An 18,090-nucleotide genomic window follows, 5' to 3' on the forward strand; every position below is an offset into this window, starting at 1 on the left:
ACGTGTTCACATCGATTTTGCAGGCCCGTTTCTCAATGGCTTTTGGCTCATTGTCATTGATGCTTATTCCCGATTCCCATATGTGGTTCGCTGCTCCTCAACCACTTCAGAAGTTGCAATCCAGGCACTAGCAAAAATCTTTTCTGTGGAAGGTCTGCCAATCACCCTGGTCTCGGACAATGGACCGCAGTTTATTTCGCAGACCTTCCAGGATTTTTGTAGGCGCTTCGGTATTCGGCACGTTTGCTCTCTCCCCTTCCATCCACAATCGAATGGGGAAGCCGAGCACATGGTGCGCACATTTAAGACGCAGATGAAAAAGTATGTGCCCGAATTTCCTGTGGAGGAAGCATTGACGTTTTTCTTGATGGCATACCGGACCACACCAATGGGAGAACGCAGCCCCGCAGAGCTCCTCCATGGGCGTCAACCTAGGACTCTGCTGCACCTCCTCCGGCCTGGTCCTCGCCAGTCTTCACAAAACGGAGTGCCTGCCTTTCCACTGGGTATGTCAGTCTGGGCCCGTGGGTTTGGTCGCAATCCACATTGGATACCGGCGGTGGTCCTGCGCCGACACGGGTGCCGGCTCTATACCTTGCAGGCGGGGGACCGGGTGGTACGTCGTCACCAAAATCAGCTACGTCCACGTTCGGGCACCCACCCTCCGACCTCTCGGACACCGGCTTCCCCATTGCCGGCACCTGTGTTGGTTTCACAGGGGACGTTACCTTCTCTCCCCGCTGTGACTCTGCTGCACTGTGATGGTTCTCAGCCTTGGCAGCCTCCAGTAGCTCCAGCACCGGCATCACCATCGTTCGAGATGCCCCAGCGAGAGCCGGCCCCCCTAGCAGGTCCGGTTTCTCAGGAGGCTGGTTCACCTGGGGTCGTCCCTTCCCCTTCGTCCCCGCCACTGGGTCTTGCCCCTCCCGAGGTGGAACAGGATCCGGCGTTCGACAGCTTGTCGCCCGTTCTGTCCCGGGCTCCGGTTGTGGGACGACGGGGGCCTCTTCGTGTGGGTCACTTCCAGCCGTATTCGAAGGTTCCGGCTCGAGGGTTGGCAGATCTCCTCGACTCCGGCCATCCAATGGATGTGGAGGTCATCGCTCCGGCCCGACGCTCCACCTTCCGACGCAGTGGATCACAGTGGCTGCACCCCCCGAAGGAGGCTCTACCCAAACTCTTTGCCTTTACAAATGTCTGCTTGTGTCTGTGTATGTGCGGATGGATAAGTGTATGTGTGTGTGTGTGTGTGTGTGTGTGTGTGTGTGTGTGTGTGTGTGTGTGTGTGTGTGTATATACCCGTCCTTTTTTCCTCCTAAGGTAAGTCTTTCCGCTCCCGGGATTGGAATGACTCCTTACCCTCTCCCTTAAAACCCACATCCTTTCGTCTTTCCCTCTCCTTCCCTCTTTCCTGACGAAGCAACCATTGGTTGCGAAAGCTAGAATTTTGTGTGTATCAAAAGCACTGGCAGGTTGAGAGAGACAGAAACAAACACAAACATACACACAACATTGCGATACAAAGATATGTTACAGAACCGCATCACTCCTAGCCTATGGGATAAATACCTGCTGGAATGTACGACGTTAATGCAGGATGGCAGCAGACCGTATTATTCGTTTCGGACCTCTTGATAAGTATGGAGGTGTGATTACACATGTCAATCACATCGCGATTACGGGCAGCATGGGCTTCACGCCTGAGCCTCAGCACGTGCGCTAGCAGCGCATGTCGGGTGTTTCAAGTGTCAACTTCGCGTCTCAATATCTCGGGATGTAATCGGAATAATGCGATGCAATCAACGCCATTGTGTATGTGCTTTGTCATGCTATGGATTGCTGAAGAAAAAATATAGGAGGTCCATTTCAAAAAACATAAGTTTGTGTTAAAAAACACATATGCTTTCGTTTTAGAATGTTTCCAAATATGTACATTCATGGGCCCCAGCCGTACATTGATACCGGTGAAAGTCGTTTTCCAATACAAAGATGGTGTGACTTACCAAACGAAAGTGCTGGCAGGTCGATAGACACACAAACAAACACAAACATACACACAAAATTCAAGCTTTCCATCCACACATATACAGACAAATATGTCTGCTTGTGTCTGTATATGTGTGGATGGATATGTGTGTGTGTGCGAGTGTATACCCGTCCTTTTTTCCCCCTAAGGTAAGTCTTTCCGCTCCCGGGATTGGAATGACTGCTTACCCTCTCCCTTAAAACTCACATCCTCTCGTCTTTCCCTCTCCTTCCCTCTTTCCTGATGAAGCAACCGTGGGTTGCGAAAGCTTGAATTCTGTGTGTGTGTTTGTGTTTGTTAGTGTCTCTATCAACATACCAATGCTTTCGTTTGGTAAGTTACATCATCTTTGTTTTTAGATATATATATTAAAAAAGATCCTGCGACTTACCAAACGAGTAAGCGCTGGTAGATAGACACAATAAAAAACACACAAACACACACACAAACTTCAAGCTTTCGCAACCCACGGTTGCTTCATCAGGAAAGAGGAAGGGAGAGGGAAAGACGAAAGGATGTTGGTTTTAAGGGAGAGGGTAAGGAGTCATTCCAATCCAGGGAGCAGAAAGACTTAACTTAGGGGGAAAAAGAGACAGTTATACAATCGCACGCACACACACACACACACACACACACACACACACACACACACACACACACATATATATCCATCCGCTCATATGCAGGCACAAGCAGACATATGTAAAGGCAAAGAGTTTGGGCAGAGATGTCAGTCAGAGTTCTGATAGGATGGTGTCAGTGGGAAGTATCCAGATAACCCGGACGGTGTAACACCGTGCCAAGATATGCTGGCCGTGCACCAAGGCATGTTTAGCCACTCCACCAAGAGTGTCTTTCCGCCGTCCACCTAACCTTTGTAACCTCTTGGTTCATCCCTATGGAATCCCTAAACCACCTTCCCTACCCTCTGGCTCCTACCCTTGTAACCGCCCCCGGTGTAAGACCTGTCCCATGCACCCTCCCACCACCACCTACTCCAGTCCTGTAAGCCAGAAGTTGTACATGATCAAAGGCAGAGCCACATTTGAAAGCATCCACGTGATTTACCAAGTGACATGCCTACACTGTGAAGCCTTCTATGTGGGAATGACCAGCAACAAACTGTCCATTCGCATGAACGGACACAGGCAGACAGTGTTTGTTGGTAATGAGGATCACCCTGAGGCTAAACATGCCTTGGTGCACGGCCAGCACATCTTCGCACAGTGTTACAACGTTCGGGTTATCTGGATACTTCCCACTAACACCAACCTATCAGAACTCTGGAGATGGGAACTTGCCCTTCAATATATCCTCTCTTCCCGTTACCCACCAGGCCTCAACCTCCGTTAATTACAAGTTGCCACCCCTCGTACATCACTTGTCACTCAACAACATCTTTGCCTCTGTACTTCCGCCTCGACTGACATCTCTGCCCAAACTCTTTGCCTTTACATATGTCTGCTTGCCTCTGTATATGTGCGGATGGATGTGTGTGTGTGTGTGTGTGTGTGTGTGTGTGTGTGTGTGTGTGTGTGTGTGTGTGTGTGTGTGTGTACCTGTCCCTTTTCCCCCTAAAGTAAGTCTTTCCGCTCCCGGGGTTTGGAATGACTCCTTACCCTCTCCCTTAAAACCCACATCCTTTCGTCTTTCCCTCTCCTTCCCTCTTTCCTGATGAAGCAACTGTGGGTTGCGAAAGCTTAAAATTTGTGTGTTTGTTTTTTATTGTCTTCTATCAACATACCAACGCTTTCGTTTGGTAAGTTACAGCATATATATAGCTGACACACAAGCTTTAACTAACATTGGTGGGAAAGAAAATTGACCCCATCCTTTTCAAAGAAATCATCTTGGCATTGTTTTAAATGATTTGTTGAAACCAGAATGATTTGTAGTGAGCCATATGTGGTCAATAGAAGTTAAAATATTTTACCGCTTTCCTCACATATGAGGGTGGTTTGATAAATCCGGTCACATTACTTCTCCACACAGTCTCCCTTGAGGGATACACATTCGGTCCAACAGTTCTCCAGCTTTTTCATCCCACTGAAAAAGAACCCAACTGCAACTATCATTTCCTCATTTCTTCCCAGTAAGCCAAAGTTTCAAGTTAGGGAACAGGAAGATGTCAGTTGGGGCTAAGTCTGGTGAATAGGATGAACGAGGAGCCAATTTAAAGCCCAATTCCTGCACTTTTGTCACTGTTATCACTGATGTGTGGAGTGTTGTGTTATCCTGGTGAAAGAGCACTTTTTGCATGCTGACCTTGGTCTTTCTTCAATCAATGTCGCCAACACAAATTTCATATGATCCAATCATGAAGCATAATACATACAGTTATGGTTCTGCCTTTTTTCAAGTAATCTATGAGGATTATTCCTTGGGAATCCAAAAGAACTGTGGCCATCACCTTACCAGCTGACAAAATGGCCTTTGCCTTCTTCAGTGTACTTTAACCTGCTTTGGTCCATTATTTTGACTGAATTTTTAACCCTGGTGTGTAACGATGGATCCAGGTTTCATCAACAGTCACAAATCGGTACAAAAACTCCTGTAGATTGGGATTAAATATCGCCAGAAATTGTGTGGAAAAGTTGTGCTGGATGTGCTTTTGGTCAACTGTGAGCAATCATTGCACCCACTTCCAACACAGTTTATTCATAGCCAACTTTGCAGGTAGCATATTACACGCCACTCAGTTGAGATGCCTATAGTCTCAAAAATCTCATGAATTTTTATTTGGTAGTCTAGCATTACACTGTCATGTATTTTGTCAATGGTTTCCTTTGTGGTAACCTCAATTGGATGGCCAGAGAATGCTTCATCTTTGGTGCTTGTCTGACCGCATTTAAATTCATTAATCTAGAAGTAAATGGTCTTCAATGATGGTGCAGAGTCTGCATGAACTTCATCCAATTCTCTTTTGATTTGTGTGGCTGTCAAATGCTTCAAATGAAAATGTTTAATAACAGCATGAAACTCAGTTTTCTCAATAGCAGCAACACACTGACCAATTCAGACATCCATCAACAATGAACTTTATGCTGTACATTATTGAAATTATTCATATGATACTTGTAATACTCAAGTTTATGAACCATCAAGATGCAACAAAAATGTTCCTTTCTTTCATGGAAATTTACCAGACTTATCAAAGCACCGTCGTATTCTCTCTAGTTCTTAATCATCCACTTGTGAACTGGACATGTATCACTGTAAAATGGTGGCTGTTATTGGCTTGGACTATTACCTCCTTGTGTATTCACAACAATGGTGAAGCCTGTTATGCAGTTCAATGATGGTACTGATATTATACAATAAATGCCTGACTATGAAGTACCTATCCTTCTTCATTTCACTTAATTAATACTTGATAAACATGGCAACATCAACAGCAAAGGATGAAGAGATAGAGAAAGTATATGAAGATACTGAACGGATAATTCATTATGTAAAGGGAGATGAAAATCTAATAGCAATGGAGGAATGGAATATGATTGTAGGGGAGGGAATAGAAGAAAGAGTTACAGGAGAATATGAGCTTGGTAGTAGAAATAAGAGAGGAGAAAGGTTAATTGGGTTCTGTAATAAATATCAGTTAGTAATAGCGAATACTCTGTCCAAGAATACTTGGGAAAGGCCTGGAGTACAGGAAGATTGCAGTTACATCACATCATGGTCAGGGAGAGATCCCGAAATCGGATATTGGACTGTAAAGTGTCCCCAGAAGCGGATATAGACTCAGATCAGAATTTAGTAATAATGGACAATAGGGTGAAGTTTAAGAGACTAGTCCAAAAGAATCAATGCACAAAGAACTGGGATATGGAAGTACTTCGTCATAAAAATGATGGGCTAGTTTACTCATAGTTTTTTTTAAGGAAGACGTCCCCACAGAATATTTTAAAAGATGACATTTCTGTGAATAAACTTTCTATCCTTAAACTGCATGTACTTTTTGCCTTATGCATCCTCATCACACTGATCATTACCAAGTCCTCCATTACTTAGAAGTTGTTTTCCATCCATAGGACAAAGTACCCGAAGCTTGTTGCCCTCATCTTTTGACAAGATCATTGGTAGAGTGGGAGTGAAATAGAAGTATTTGACTGAGACTCAGCTTTATTATTTCAAATATTAGCCGTGGCTGGGATCATGGAAACAGTAAACTAATAATCAAAGATGCTAACCATTATACTATGGTGACGCTTCAAAACAGCATTAATGTCCTTAGAAGTAGAACCTAGTCACAACTGAACAAGTATGATTAGGACAAGGTTTAGTCTACATGTAGTGACAACTACCATAATTTCCCAGTGCCAGAGCCTGACTGGATCTAACTGGACGGACTGGTGGGAAAGATAAAGATACTGCCAGTGTGCAAAATGGAGATATGTGCAGGAGAGGAGAATGGCATATACATAAGAAAACAAGGAGCAGTGAGGGAGCTACTAGGAGTAATGCTAAGAAAATGATAAAAAAGGAATTTGGATGATCCAGCATATAAAAAAGAAAGGACAAGGGAGTATAAGACTAGCTTATGTGATGGAAGGAGGAAAGGAGTAGGAAAACAAGAGTGTGTACAGGAATGAAATGCGAAAATTGGGGGGAGATTGAAGACAGAGGGTTCTGGGATTGTAGAATATGTTTTTCAGGAAGATTTCACTTCCTCACAATGCAGAAAAGCTGGGGTTAGGTATGGGAGGGAGTTGTGGGATATCCATGAAACATGGACCATGAAAAAGCTGTTGAAGTCAACCACATTATGTTGAGCAATGTGTTTCATTATGTTGAGCAGTTCATTTTGCAACTACACTCATCCTCATAAACTAAGGATAATGCTGATACATGGTGAAACAACGCTCAGGTGGGTGGTTTGCAGGTTTAAATCACCTCGGGGTATGACCATGTGGTGCATTTGACCTGCGGTCGTCGCACCGTGGTGCTGGCAACAGTCCACATATGTAGAGGCGTATTGGTATGTGTCAGAGTACAGTGCAGCGAGTAAGTGTGAAGACGTTTTCAGACGTGCTAATGGTGACTGTGTGTTGAAAATTGTGCAAAGAACACATATTGATAATGTTATGAGGGGTAGAATGGAGTGACTGGAGGCTGGTCGAACACAGCAGGTCATAGCATGGGCCCTCTGTGTGCCACAAAGTGTGATCTCAAGATTATGGCAACAATTCCAGCAGACAGGAAATGTGTCCAATTCTGGATTTTCCAATGTTCAGTCAAGAACATCCTGTCACATTACAGTAAACAATCACGAAATAATGTGCCAAGATCTATACTGCATGACAGTAATGTCTTGTCATTCTCCTGAGCTCAATATCTCACTCATTAGGGAAGGCTACACTGAGGGGACGACATGTGGGACATAGATAAGTAGCTGCATGTTTACAGGCATAGTGTCAGCTTTCCAAACAGACTTGAGTTAGTGAAAGAGCATGGCGGCATGTTTGTGGTCTAGGGGTTACCAGTGGATGTCCTTAGTGTGATGAAGTGCAAAACCATGTCTTTCCTTACAAGTTATCTGCAACAAATTGTGGGTAAATCAAAGAAAGTTGTACAATAGGGTCCAACCAAATAAGGCAGTGCAGTTGTTAAGACAATGAGCTCATATTCGGGAGGATGGTGTTCCTTCTGTCCGGCCATCACAGATTAGGTCTTCTTAACCCTTAACTACTATTGACCGTCTCTCAGACTGTTACAAATTTTTGTGTCGAGATATTTCTCACACCCCTGCAATGCCAAATGGACTCTTCCACGTACCTTCCTATTGGCTGACAAGCTACGTATACCAGCATTCTTGCTGCTCTTTGTTTCATAATTATTAGCCTTGAGAGGTCTCACAGATGTATCATAGTGTTTGCGTGCTGTGTTTTTATTGCTTGCTACTGTTCCTCCATTGCGGAGAAAGCTGGACCTTCTATGCAACATGTGTTATATGACCCTGTTGAAACTTCGGATGAAGACTTTGATGACAGTGATAACGACCCTGATTTGAGATATTTAGTAATCACGACACTAATTCAGAGCAGGAAACAGAAAGTGATGAAGATGTGACAGCTGATGACGAGGGAACTGTTCTTTACACGACATTCTAGACAAAACCATATGATGGACATATCTGAAAATATCTAAGCTTAGAGCACAGTATGCTAACAATCGCTTACCTTATCTAAAAGATGTCGACATCATTGAATTGAAGCTATAATTGGTCGGTTAGTGTATTCAGCCATTTTCAAATTGGGGAACGAGTCTGTTTACAGCTTGTTTGCAACCGATGGAACAGGCGGAGATATTTTCAGATGCACTTGTAGCAAAGAAATATTTCTGTTTTTATTGTCTGCACTACAATTTGACAATACAGAAAATTGCAAAGAAAGAAAGAAATAGACAAATCAGCAGCAATTTCACAAATCTTTCTGCATTTCAACGAAAATAGTCAACTTTGCAACTCTGTAGGTGCAACAGTGTGTCGATGAAATGCTTGTTCCTTTTCGTGGAAGGTGTGTGTTTAGAATGTACATGCGCAACAAACCGGCAAAGTATGCCCTGAAAGTTCAGTGTTTGACGCTCGTACAAATTACTTGTACAATGCATACACTTATTCTGGAAAACGCAGCGACGGTCACACCCTTCCCGGCCATGAGAAAGGTCACAGTTATCCCACACAGGCTGTTCTTCGATTGGTGAAACCCATTGAAAACACAAGGAGAAATGTTACAAGTGACAACTGGTACTCATCAGTAGAACTAGTCAATTAACTTTCAAAAAAAGGTCTCACATACATTGGTACACTGAAAAAGAACAAAAAAGAGATACCACAGAACTTCTTACCTAATAAGAAACATGGTGTGAAGACATCTGTTTCCATTTCTACATAAGACATGACTCTGGTTTCCTTTGTGTTCAAGAAGTCCAAAGCTGCAATACTGATCTCTTCTATGCACCATTCAGTAAACAATGATCCCGAATCAGAAAAACCTGAGATCATCCTGTTATATAACACAACAAAAGGTGGTGTGGACTGTCTTGACCAAAAGTGTGCAGCTAATTTCTCAAGTCGCCGGGCAAGAAGATGGCTTTTGGTAATTTTCTTCATATTAGTGGATGTTGCTTGCAGTGTAAATTGTTATGTGGTACATCAAGCTTATCCAAAGGCAGAAGTAATGACGAGATTGAGCTTCATGAAGACTCTAGCAAGAGACCTAGTTGAACCTCATATGAAGCGTAGAATTTCTATTGGGCGCTTGCCATGAGAGTTGAGTGACACCATCAGAAGAATACTTCACTTACAAGATGAGCCTCTGGCACCGAAAGAAGAATTAAAAAATCAAAAAATCTTTGCCTTTTGCCCTGCTCGTCTCAAGAGGAAAACAAGATATCCATGTCAACAGTGTGGTGTTCTGACTTGTTTGGAGTGTTCCAGGAAGGTCAGCGTGAAGTGTCTGCAGGTGGAAATTGACTAAAGTATGATTCAGTGGCACATAAGAACACATATTTAGTTTTTACTTGTAATTTTAGAAGTAAAATGTGGCAAAGTTTCCCCATTCATAGACTTATGGGCTGAAATATTCAGTCTACATTGCAAAGATGAGTTGTAAACAGTCCACACCACCTTTTGTTGTGTTATATAACAGGATGATCTCAGGTTTTTCTGATTCAGGATCATTGTTTACTGAATGGTGCATAGAAGAGATCAGTATTGCAGCTTTGGACTCCTTGGGCACAAAGGAAACCAGAGTCATGTCTTACGTGAAACTGTCAACAGATGTCTTCACACCACGTTTCTTATTAGGTAAGAAGTTCTGTGGGATCTCTTTTTTGTTTTTTTTAGTGTACTAATGTATGTGAGACCTTTTTTTGAAATTTCATTGACTAGTTCTACTGATGAGTACCAGTTGTCACTTGTAACATTTCTCCTTGTGTTTTCAATGGGTTTCACCAATCGAAGAACAGCCTGTGTGGGAACACTGTGACCTTTCTCATGGCTGGGAAGGGTGTGACCGTCGCTGCCTTTTCCAGAGTAAACGTATGCACTGTACAAGTAATTTGTACGAGCATCAGTCAAATGCTGAACTTTCAGGCCATACTTTGCGGTTTGTTCCATTCATAGACTTATGGACTGAAATATTCGCTCTGCATTGCAAAGATGAGTCGTAAACTGAAAGTTGACTTCACACACAATTTATCGTAAGTCATGTTGGTTTTTTCCACCTAGTTATGTTGCCAATTTGTAATATAATCTCTCTGATGATAATCAGTGTTCGAGTAGAGAGCTAACTATTTGCTGTTATTTTCGTAACTCATATAATTAAAAATATATTCCAAATTTCGCTTTCTTTTAATTGTCGAAGTGTTTAAAAAAAATCAAATTTCTAGAAAGTCCACCTATAAGAAGTGTAATGAACGGTGGGAAGTCAAGAAACTATATATATTTAGCAAAATTCTGTGAGACCCCTCCATAGAAACTGCGTTCCCGTGAATGACCATAGTAGTTACGGCTTAAATAATTTCCGGCAAATTCTGGAATGGTTCACTCATCAGAGCCACAATCAACTAACTGTCCTACCTTCATAAAAGCGTACTTATATATTCTGTGTGTATGTGCAGCAGAGCTATTTGTGTTCATTGAATTATGATACTAAATCTAATCTTCTTGTTGGATGATTCGTGGGTGACTAAATAAAGCATGTAACACGGTTAAAAATTGCATTTACAACAATTTATACTGTCAAATGGTTTCATATGGAGCACACTATTAATCAGGGTCTGAGATTTACCTTTCCTATCGTCGGTGGTTCTTGTATGTAAATGTTGCTCATTGTTTATTTATGCTGTCGGTCATTGACGATTTCAACAAACTGTAAACAAACATGAGCACCAGCGACTGCAGCCTTTTGTTTACTATGTTTGTTGAAATCTTTGAGTTCACAGCTGTCACGGCAACAGTCACACATTTCAAATTTTTTTGCTGCCAGGGATGAACACTGATGCATAAATATTTTGTCAACTATATAATCGCTAAACTCTGTTAAAAGTATGAAAACAACATTAAATAGTAAGCAGTAATTGCTCCATTTGAGAATGCGAAAGATGTGATATTTTCCGAAATACAGTGGTTAATATCTTCACAAGGGATGTTGTTTGAGACTTCCGGCGCAGAATGACAGTGAATTAAGTTGTGTGTATGCGGTTCGTATTAAATGTGGAAAGTTTTGTAATCACTGTGATTATTTTGCAAAAACAGAGAAAATGGCAGATCACGATGAATTAATCTCACAGTTTTCCGATGTAACCGGAGTAGATTCGGAGAGAGCAAGATTTTACCTGGAATCGTCGGCGTGGAAACTGGAGGTAACGTATTTTAAATCTTCTCAGAAAGTGAAAAATTGTTGGGGCATTTAAAAAATGTTAAATAGACCATCCATAATATTTTAAAGCAATCTGATCTCTAAACTCGCTCTACAAACGCCGTTGATGGTTTTTATCTCGGTAATTTATCACGGAGCGATCGTTTTTACATATCATTGACGTTTCTTAAGGGTATTGTGGTTGCCTATACTCGAATACGTTTCGGTTGTCTTGATGTATACTCCCTTTTTCAGTTTTAGCCATATTCATTAAATGTTTTTCATGTTATTTTTTCGTAGTTGGTGCAGATTTCCATCCTAAACGATACATCAGTTCATAGAGTAGTTATAACGAGAGAACATACACAAACACTTACCACTGTTGTGCATGTTGCTGTTGTTGCTGGCAGGCAATGCATTTATTATGCCCAACCATTCATTAAGAGAGCCAGTGGCAGTTCTACAGCTACTGTACATCCGAAAATTTCGTGCGAAACTGTAATGTAACGTCTTATTGTTTTGTGCATAATTTAATTCCTCGTTTAGTGAATAGATATGTTATCTGATAAGTCTGTTTTAAGAAATACTTGAGCTACCTGAAAAGGTTTGTCACTAACATAACAGGAAATTTGTAATATAAGGCTAATCAGATACTCGTTGTATGATCATAGCCACACGATTGTTTATATACCAGTAACTTAGACATCTGTGTAATTTTCCTCCAAAATCTCATTTTCTGTAGTTTCTTTATAGATCCTTATTGGTCATGAGAATAATATAGTCCTAGTTCAGTTTCCTTGCAATTAAGGAGAAGTGATCATTGAAGATTTTTCGTATTTCTTTAATACTAGTCCCCATATTCCTTTCATTTTATTATAAGAGAACTTTGTTGTCTCTTAATGGCTTTCACACTTATTTTCAAATAACATTTCTTAAGATCTCATAGAACTGTCTGCAGTGAGGTGCTGCATAGTGAAAAAGAACCATCTTAAAAGATGATGGATGTCTGTAGGAATGCATTACATCTACCTCATAAGCTGTGTTCCTGCCATGAAGTCATTCATGAGTTGACTACATGATTCTTTTAAAATTGGGATAGATTAATTTTGAAATTTTCAAAGTTTGCATGTACACTTCATTTATATCTGAAGAACTTTCAATAACAGATACGTCCCTCATAACATGATAATTTATTTCTAACCTCCATCATGATGAATCTATCAACTAGCATAATGTAAATGAAAAAAATGTGTTGTTAGTCTGTTTTGTGCTCAATGGGTGTTTGATATTGTACTAGTATTAATGAAATAATTGTAACCACTATAGCTACTACTGAAACTGTTCTTAATTTTCAAACTAGTTGCAGTCGTGGATCGTCATCACAGAGGACTGTGTGCTGCTTTCGCCCCCTCCCCCCCACCTCCCCCCGATAGGCCATAGCTAATAGGATGATAGTATATGGTAGCGCCGCCGCCCCCCCCCCCCTCCTTTTCAGTAGTTGCAGGGGCAACAGTCTGTATGATTGACTGATCTGGCCTTGTAACACTAACCAAAACGGCGTTGCTGTGCTGGTACTGCAACCGGCTGAAAGAAAGGGGAAACTACAGCCATAATTTTTCCCGAGGGCATGCAGCTCTACTGTATGGTTAAATGATGATGGCGTCCTCTTGGATAAAATAGTCCCCCATTCGGATCTCCAGGTGGGGACTACTCAGGAGGAAGTTGTTATCAGGAGAAAGAAAACTGGTGTTCTACGGGTTGGAGCGTGGAATGTCAGATCCCTTAATTAGGCAGGTAGGTTAGAAAATTTAAAAAGAGTAATGGATATGTTAAAGTTAGATCTAGTGGGAATTAGTGAAGTTCGGTGGCAGGAGGAACGAGACTTCTGGTCAGGTGAATGCAGGGTTATAAATACAAAATCGAATAGGGGTAATGCAGGAGTAGGTTTAATAATGAATTAAAAAAAAAAAATAGGAATGCGGGTAAGCTACTACAAACAGCATAGTGAACACATTATTGTGGCCAAGATAGACACAAAGCCCTTGCCTACGACAGTAGTGCAAGTTTATACACCAACTAGTTCCGCAGATGACGAAGAGATTGATGAAATGTATGATGAGATAAAAGAAACTATTCAGATAGTGAAGGGAGATGGAGAATTTAATAGTCATGGGTGACTGGAATTCAATAGTAGGAAAAGGAAGAGAAGGAAACGTAGTAGGTAAATATGGAATGGTGGTAAGGAATGAAGAGGTAGCCGCCTGGTAGAATTTTGCATAGAGCATAACTTAATCATAGCTAACACTTCGTTCAAGAATCATGAAAGGAGGTTGTATACATGGAAGAAGCCTGGAGATAATGGAAGGTATCAGATAGATATTGTATAATGTTAAGACAGAGATTTAGGAACCAGGTTTTAAATTGTAAGACATTTCTAGATGCAGATGTGGACTCTGACCACAATCTATTGGTTATGAACTGTAGATTAAAACTCAAGAAATGGCAAAAAGGTGGGAATTTAAGGAGATGGGACCTGTATAAACTGACAGAACCAGATGTTGTAGACAGTTTCAGTAGAGCATTAGGGAACGGTTGACAAGAATGGGGGTTAGAAATACAGTAGAAGAAGAATGGGTAACTTTGAGAGATGAAATAGTGAAGGCAGCAGAGGATGAAGTAGGTAAAAAGACGAGGGCTACTGGAAATCCTTGGACAACAGAAGAGATATTGAATGAAAGGAAAAAAATACAAAAATGCAGTAAATGAAGCAGGCAAAAAGGAATACAAATGTCTCAAAAATGAAATCAACAGGAGGTGCAAAATGGCTAAGCAGGGATGGCTAGAGGACAAATGTAAGGATGTAGAGGCATATATCACTAGGAGTATGATAGATACTGCCTACAGGAAAATTGAAGAGACCTTTGGAGGAAAGAGAACCACTTGCATGAATATCAAGAGCTTAGATGGAAACCCAGTTCTAAGCAAAGAAGGGAAAGCAGAAAGGTGGAAGGAGTATATAGAGGGTCTATACAAGGGCGATGTTCTTGAGGACAATATGGAAGAGGATGTAGATGAAGATGAAATAGGAGATACGATACTGCGTGAAGAGTTTGACAGAGCACTGAAAGACCTAAGTCGAAACAAGGTCCCGGGACTAGACAACATTCCATTAGAACTACTGACGCCCTTGGGAGAGCCAGTCATGACTAAACTCTACCATCTGGTGAGCAAGATGTATGAGACAGGCAAAATACCCTTATACTTCAAGAAGAATACAATAATTCCAATCCCAACGAAAGCAGGTGTTGACAGGTGTGAAAATTACTGAACTATGAGTTTAATAAGCCACTGCTGCAAAATACTGACACGAATTCTTTACAGACGAATGGAAAAACTGGTAGAAGCTGATCTTGGGGAAGATCGGTTTGGATTTCGTAGAAATGTTGGAACACGTGAGAAAATAGAATTAGAAAATAGATTAGGGAAAGGCAAACCTATGTTTCTAGCATTTATAGACTTAAATTTATCTTTCGACAATGTTGACTGGAATACTCTCTTTCAAATGCAGAAGGTGGGAGGGGTAAAATGCAGAGAGTGAAAGGCTATTTACAATTTGTACCGAAACCAGATGGCAGTTATAAGAGTCATGGGTCATGAAAGGGAAGCAGTGATTGGGAAGGGAGTGAGACAGAGTTGTAGCCTGTGCCTGATGTTATTCAATCTGTATATTGAGAAAGCAGTAAAGAAAACAAAAGAAAAATATGGAATAGGGATTAAAATCCATGGAGAAGAAATAAAAACTTTGAGGTTCGCCGATGACATTGTGATTCTGTCAGAGACAGCAAAGGACCTGGAAGAGTAGCTGAACGGAATGGACAGTGTGTTGAAAGGAGGGTATAAGATGAACATCAACGAAAGCAAAATGAGGATAATGGAATGTTGTCAAATTAAAGTAAGTGATGGTGAGGGAATTAGATTAGGAAATGAGACGCTTAAAGTAGTAAATGAGTTGTGCTATTTGGGGAGCAAAATAACTGATGATGGTCGAAGTAAAGAGGATATAAAATGTAGACTGGCAATGGTAAGGAAAGCATTTCTGAAGAAGAAAAATTTGTTAACATCGAGTATAGATTTAAGTGTCAGGAAGTCCTTTCTGAAACAATTTGTATGGAGTGTAGCCATGTATGGAAGTGAAACGTGGACGATAAATAGTTTAGACAAGAAGAGAATAGAGGCTTTCGAAATGTGATGCTAGAGAAGAATGCTGAAGATTAGATGGATAGATCACGTAACCAATGAGGAGGCACTGAATAGTATTGGAGAGAAGATAAATTTGTGGCACAACTTGACTAGAAGAAGGGATCGATTGGTAGGACATATTCTGGGCATCAGTGGATCACCAATTTAGAATTGGGGGGCAGTGTGGAGGGTAAAAATCATAGAGGGAGACCAAGAGATGAATTCACTAAACAGATTCAGAAGGATGTAGGTTGCAGTAGGTACTGGGAGATGAAGAAGCTTGCACAGGATTGAGTAGCATGGAGGGCTGCATCAAACCAGTCTCTGTACTGAAGACCACAACAACAACAACAACATATGGTAGCGAGTGAGAACTGCTGAACCTAAAGATTTCTTTCAGTGGAGAAAGCATATTGATAATTGTTTCCTATGTGGAGAACATTGAGAAAACTAGATATGCCAACAAACTGACTTGTAATGAAGCTCAGGATGTAGATTAGGCTGAAATGTGACTATTTGATCGTGAGTTGGTGAATACAAATAATCTCAACATGGAAATAAGATAACTTTAGTAGATTGATATGTAGTATAATGATGGGTTAATTATTAACTTGGTAGAATAAAATATCAGCTATCTTTATTTATGAACCATAGGAAATCATGATTGGCTACCAAACTTTGACATGTGATCACCAAGTTCACTTCTCGTAATTCATTGTGCCAATTTACCAACAGTAGCACACAATTGAAGACTAAGTGCACTTTTATCTCAGGCAGCGTAAATGTACATCAGTGTTTAATAATGTGTGTTTTGTGTGTACAGCTGAGTTGTTGATTTCATTTTATGCACAATATTCAGACGATCCACCCAGTCTTATTCAGATGCTGTGAGTTATGTAGTGAAATATGGTTTCAAAACTTCCTGGCAAATTAAAACTATGTGCAGGACTGGGACTCAAGCTTGGGACGTTTGTCTTTTGTGAGCAACTGTTCGATTGACTGAACTGTACAAACATGACTTATGACCTGTCGTCATAGCTACATTTTCACTAGTACCTCACCTCCTACATTCCAAAGTTCACAGAAGTGCACACGCTCTGCTGCACAGCAGTGTCCTATGCCAACTGATTCATTAGCCAACTAAAGCAGTTCTTCCTAACCACCCAGAATCCCAAACCTCTCAACCGAGCGAGGTGGCGCAGTGGCTAGCACACTGAACTCGCGTTCGAAAGGACAACAGTTCAATCCCGCGTTCAGCCATCCTGATTTAAGTTTTCTGTGATTTCCCTAAATCGCTCCAGGCAAATGCCGGGATGGTTCCTTTGAAAGGGCACGGCCGACTTCCTTCTCTGTCCTTCCCTAATCCGATGAGACCGATGACCTCGCTGTCTGGTCTCCTTCCCCAAACAACCCAACCCATCCCAAGCCCCTCACCTGGTTCAGATTCATTGATAACATTGTCTGATCTGGATCGAGGGCGAGGACACCCTGTTCACATTCCTCCAATACCTCAAAACCTGCTCCCCTATTGGCTTCACCTGACCCCTCCTCAACCCAACAAGACACATTCCTTGATGTTGACCTCCACCTCAAAGATGCCTACATTGGAACCTCCATCCATATCAAACCTAACAACCACCAGCCATACCTCCACTTTGACAGCTGCCACCCATTCCACACCATGAAGTCCCTTCCATACAGCCTAGCAGCCCTTGACAGTAACATGCATAGTGATGAGCAGTCCCTCTCAAACTACAGCAAGGGCCTCACTGGGGACTTCACAGACTGTAATTGCCCTCCCAACTTTGTACAGCCACAGATCTATGCCTTATCTCTCCAGTCACACACCACTTCCCAAGTCCCACCATCCTGCCATAGAGGACCATTACTCTCATGACTCAGTTCCAGTGTGGACTGAAGCAAGTGAATCATATCACCACCAGTGTTTCGACCACCTCTCTTTCTGCCCTGAAATGAAGAATGTTGTACTCACTATCCTTCCCATCCCTCCGACAGTGCTGGCCGCTGTGGCCGATCCGTTCCAGGCGCTTCAGGCTGGAACCGCGCTGCTGTTACGGTTGCAGGTTCGAATCCTGCCTTGGGCTTGGGTGTGTGTGATGTCCTTAGGTTAGTTAGGTTTAAGTAGTTCTAAGTATAGGGGACTGATGGCCTCAGATGTTAAGTCCCATAGTGCTTGGAGCCTCCAACAGTGGTACTCTGCGCCCCACCAAACCTACGCAGTATCCTCATTCATACCTACTCAATGCCTGCTCTCAACCCCTTCCCTCATGGCTCATATCTGTCTAATAAATCTAGATGTGAAACTTTGCCATACATCCTCCCACCACCACCACCACCACCACCACCACCACCACCACCTCCTACTCCAGTCCAGTCACAAGCCTTACCTATCCCATCAAAGGCCGCGCTACCTGTGAAGCCAGTCATGTGATCTACAAGCTA

General features: G+C 41.9%; 2 protein-coding genes across 4 annotated transcripts in view; one reads left to right on the forward strand and one right to left on the reverse strand.

Moving 5' to 3' along the window:
* Positions 1-11,095, reverse strand: part of LOC126484601 (spliceosome-associated protein CWC27 homolog) — a 124,452-nt gene extending 113,357 nt beyond the window's left edge. For both annotated transcript variants that reach the window (XM_050108168.1, XM_050108167.1), the window contains exon 1: positions 10,819-11,095. In XM_050108168.1, coding sequence (XP_049964125.1) covers positions 10,819-10,860 — 42 coding nt within the window. In that variant the 5' untranslated portion in view covers positions 10,861-11,095. The remainder of the gene's footprint in view (positions 1-10,818) is intronic.
* Positions 11,096-11,166: 71 nt separating this feature from the next.
* The window catches only part of LOC126484603 (NSFL1 cofactor p47), a 56,791-nt gene continuing 49,867 nt past the window's right edge, over positions 11,167-18,090 (forward strand). The window contains exon 1 of one of the 2 annotated variants that reach the window (XM_050108170.1): positions 11,167-11,392. In XM_050108170.1, coding sequence (XP_049964127.1) covers positions 11,291-11,392 — 102 coding nt within the window. In that variant the 5' untranslated portion in view covers positions 11,167-11,290. The remainder of the gene's footprint in view (positions 11,393-18,090) is intronic. The other variant, XM_050108169.1, reaches the window with a different exon arrangement.

This window comes from Schistocerca serialis, chromosome 6, assembly GCF_023864345.2.
Source record: "Schistocerca serialis cubense isolate TAMUIC-IGC-003099 chromosome 6, iqSchSeri2.2, whole genome shotgun sequence".
Classification (NCBI taxonomy): Eukaryota; Metazoa; Arthropoda; class Insecta; order Orthoptera; family Acrididae; genus Schistocerca; species Schistocerca serialis.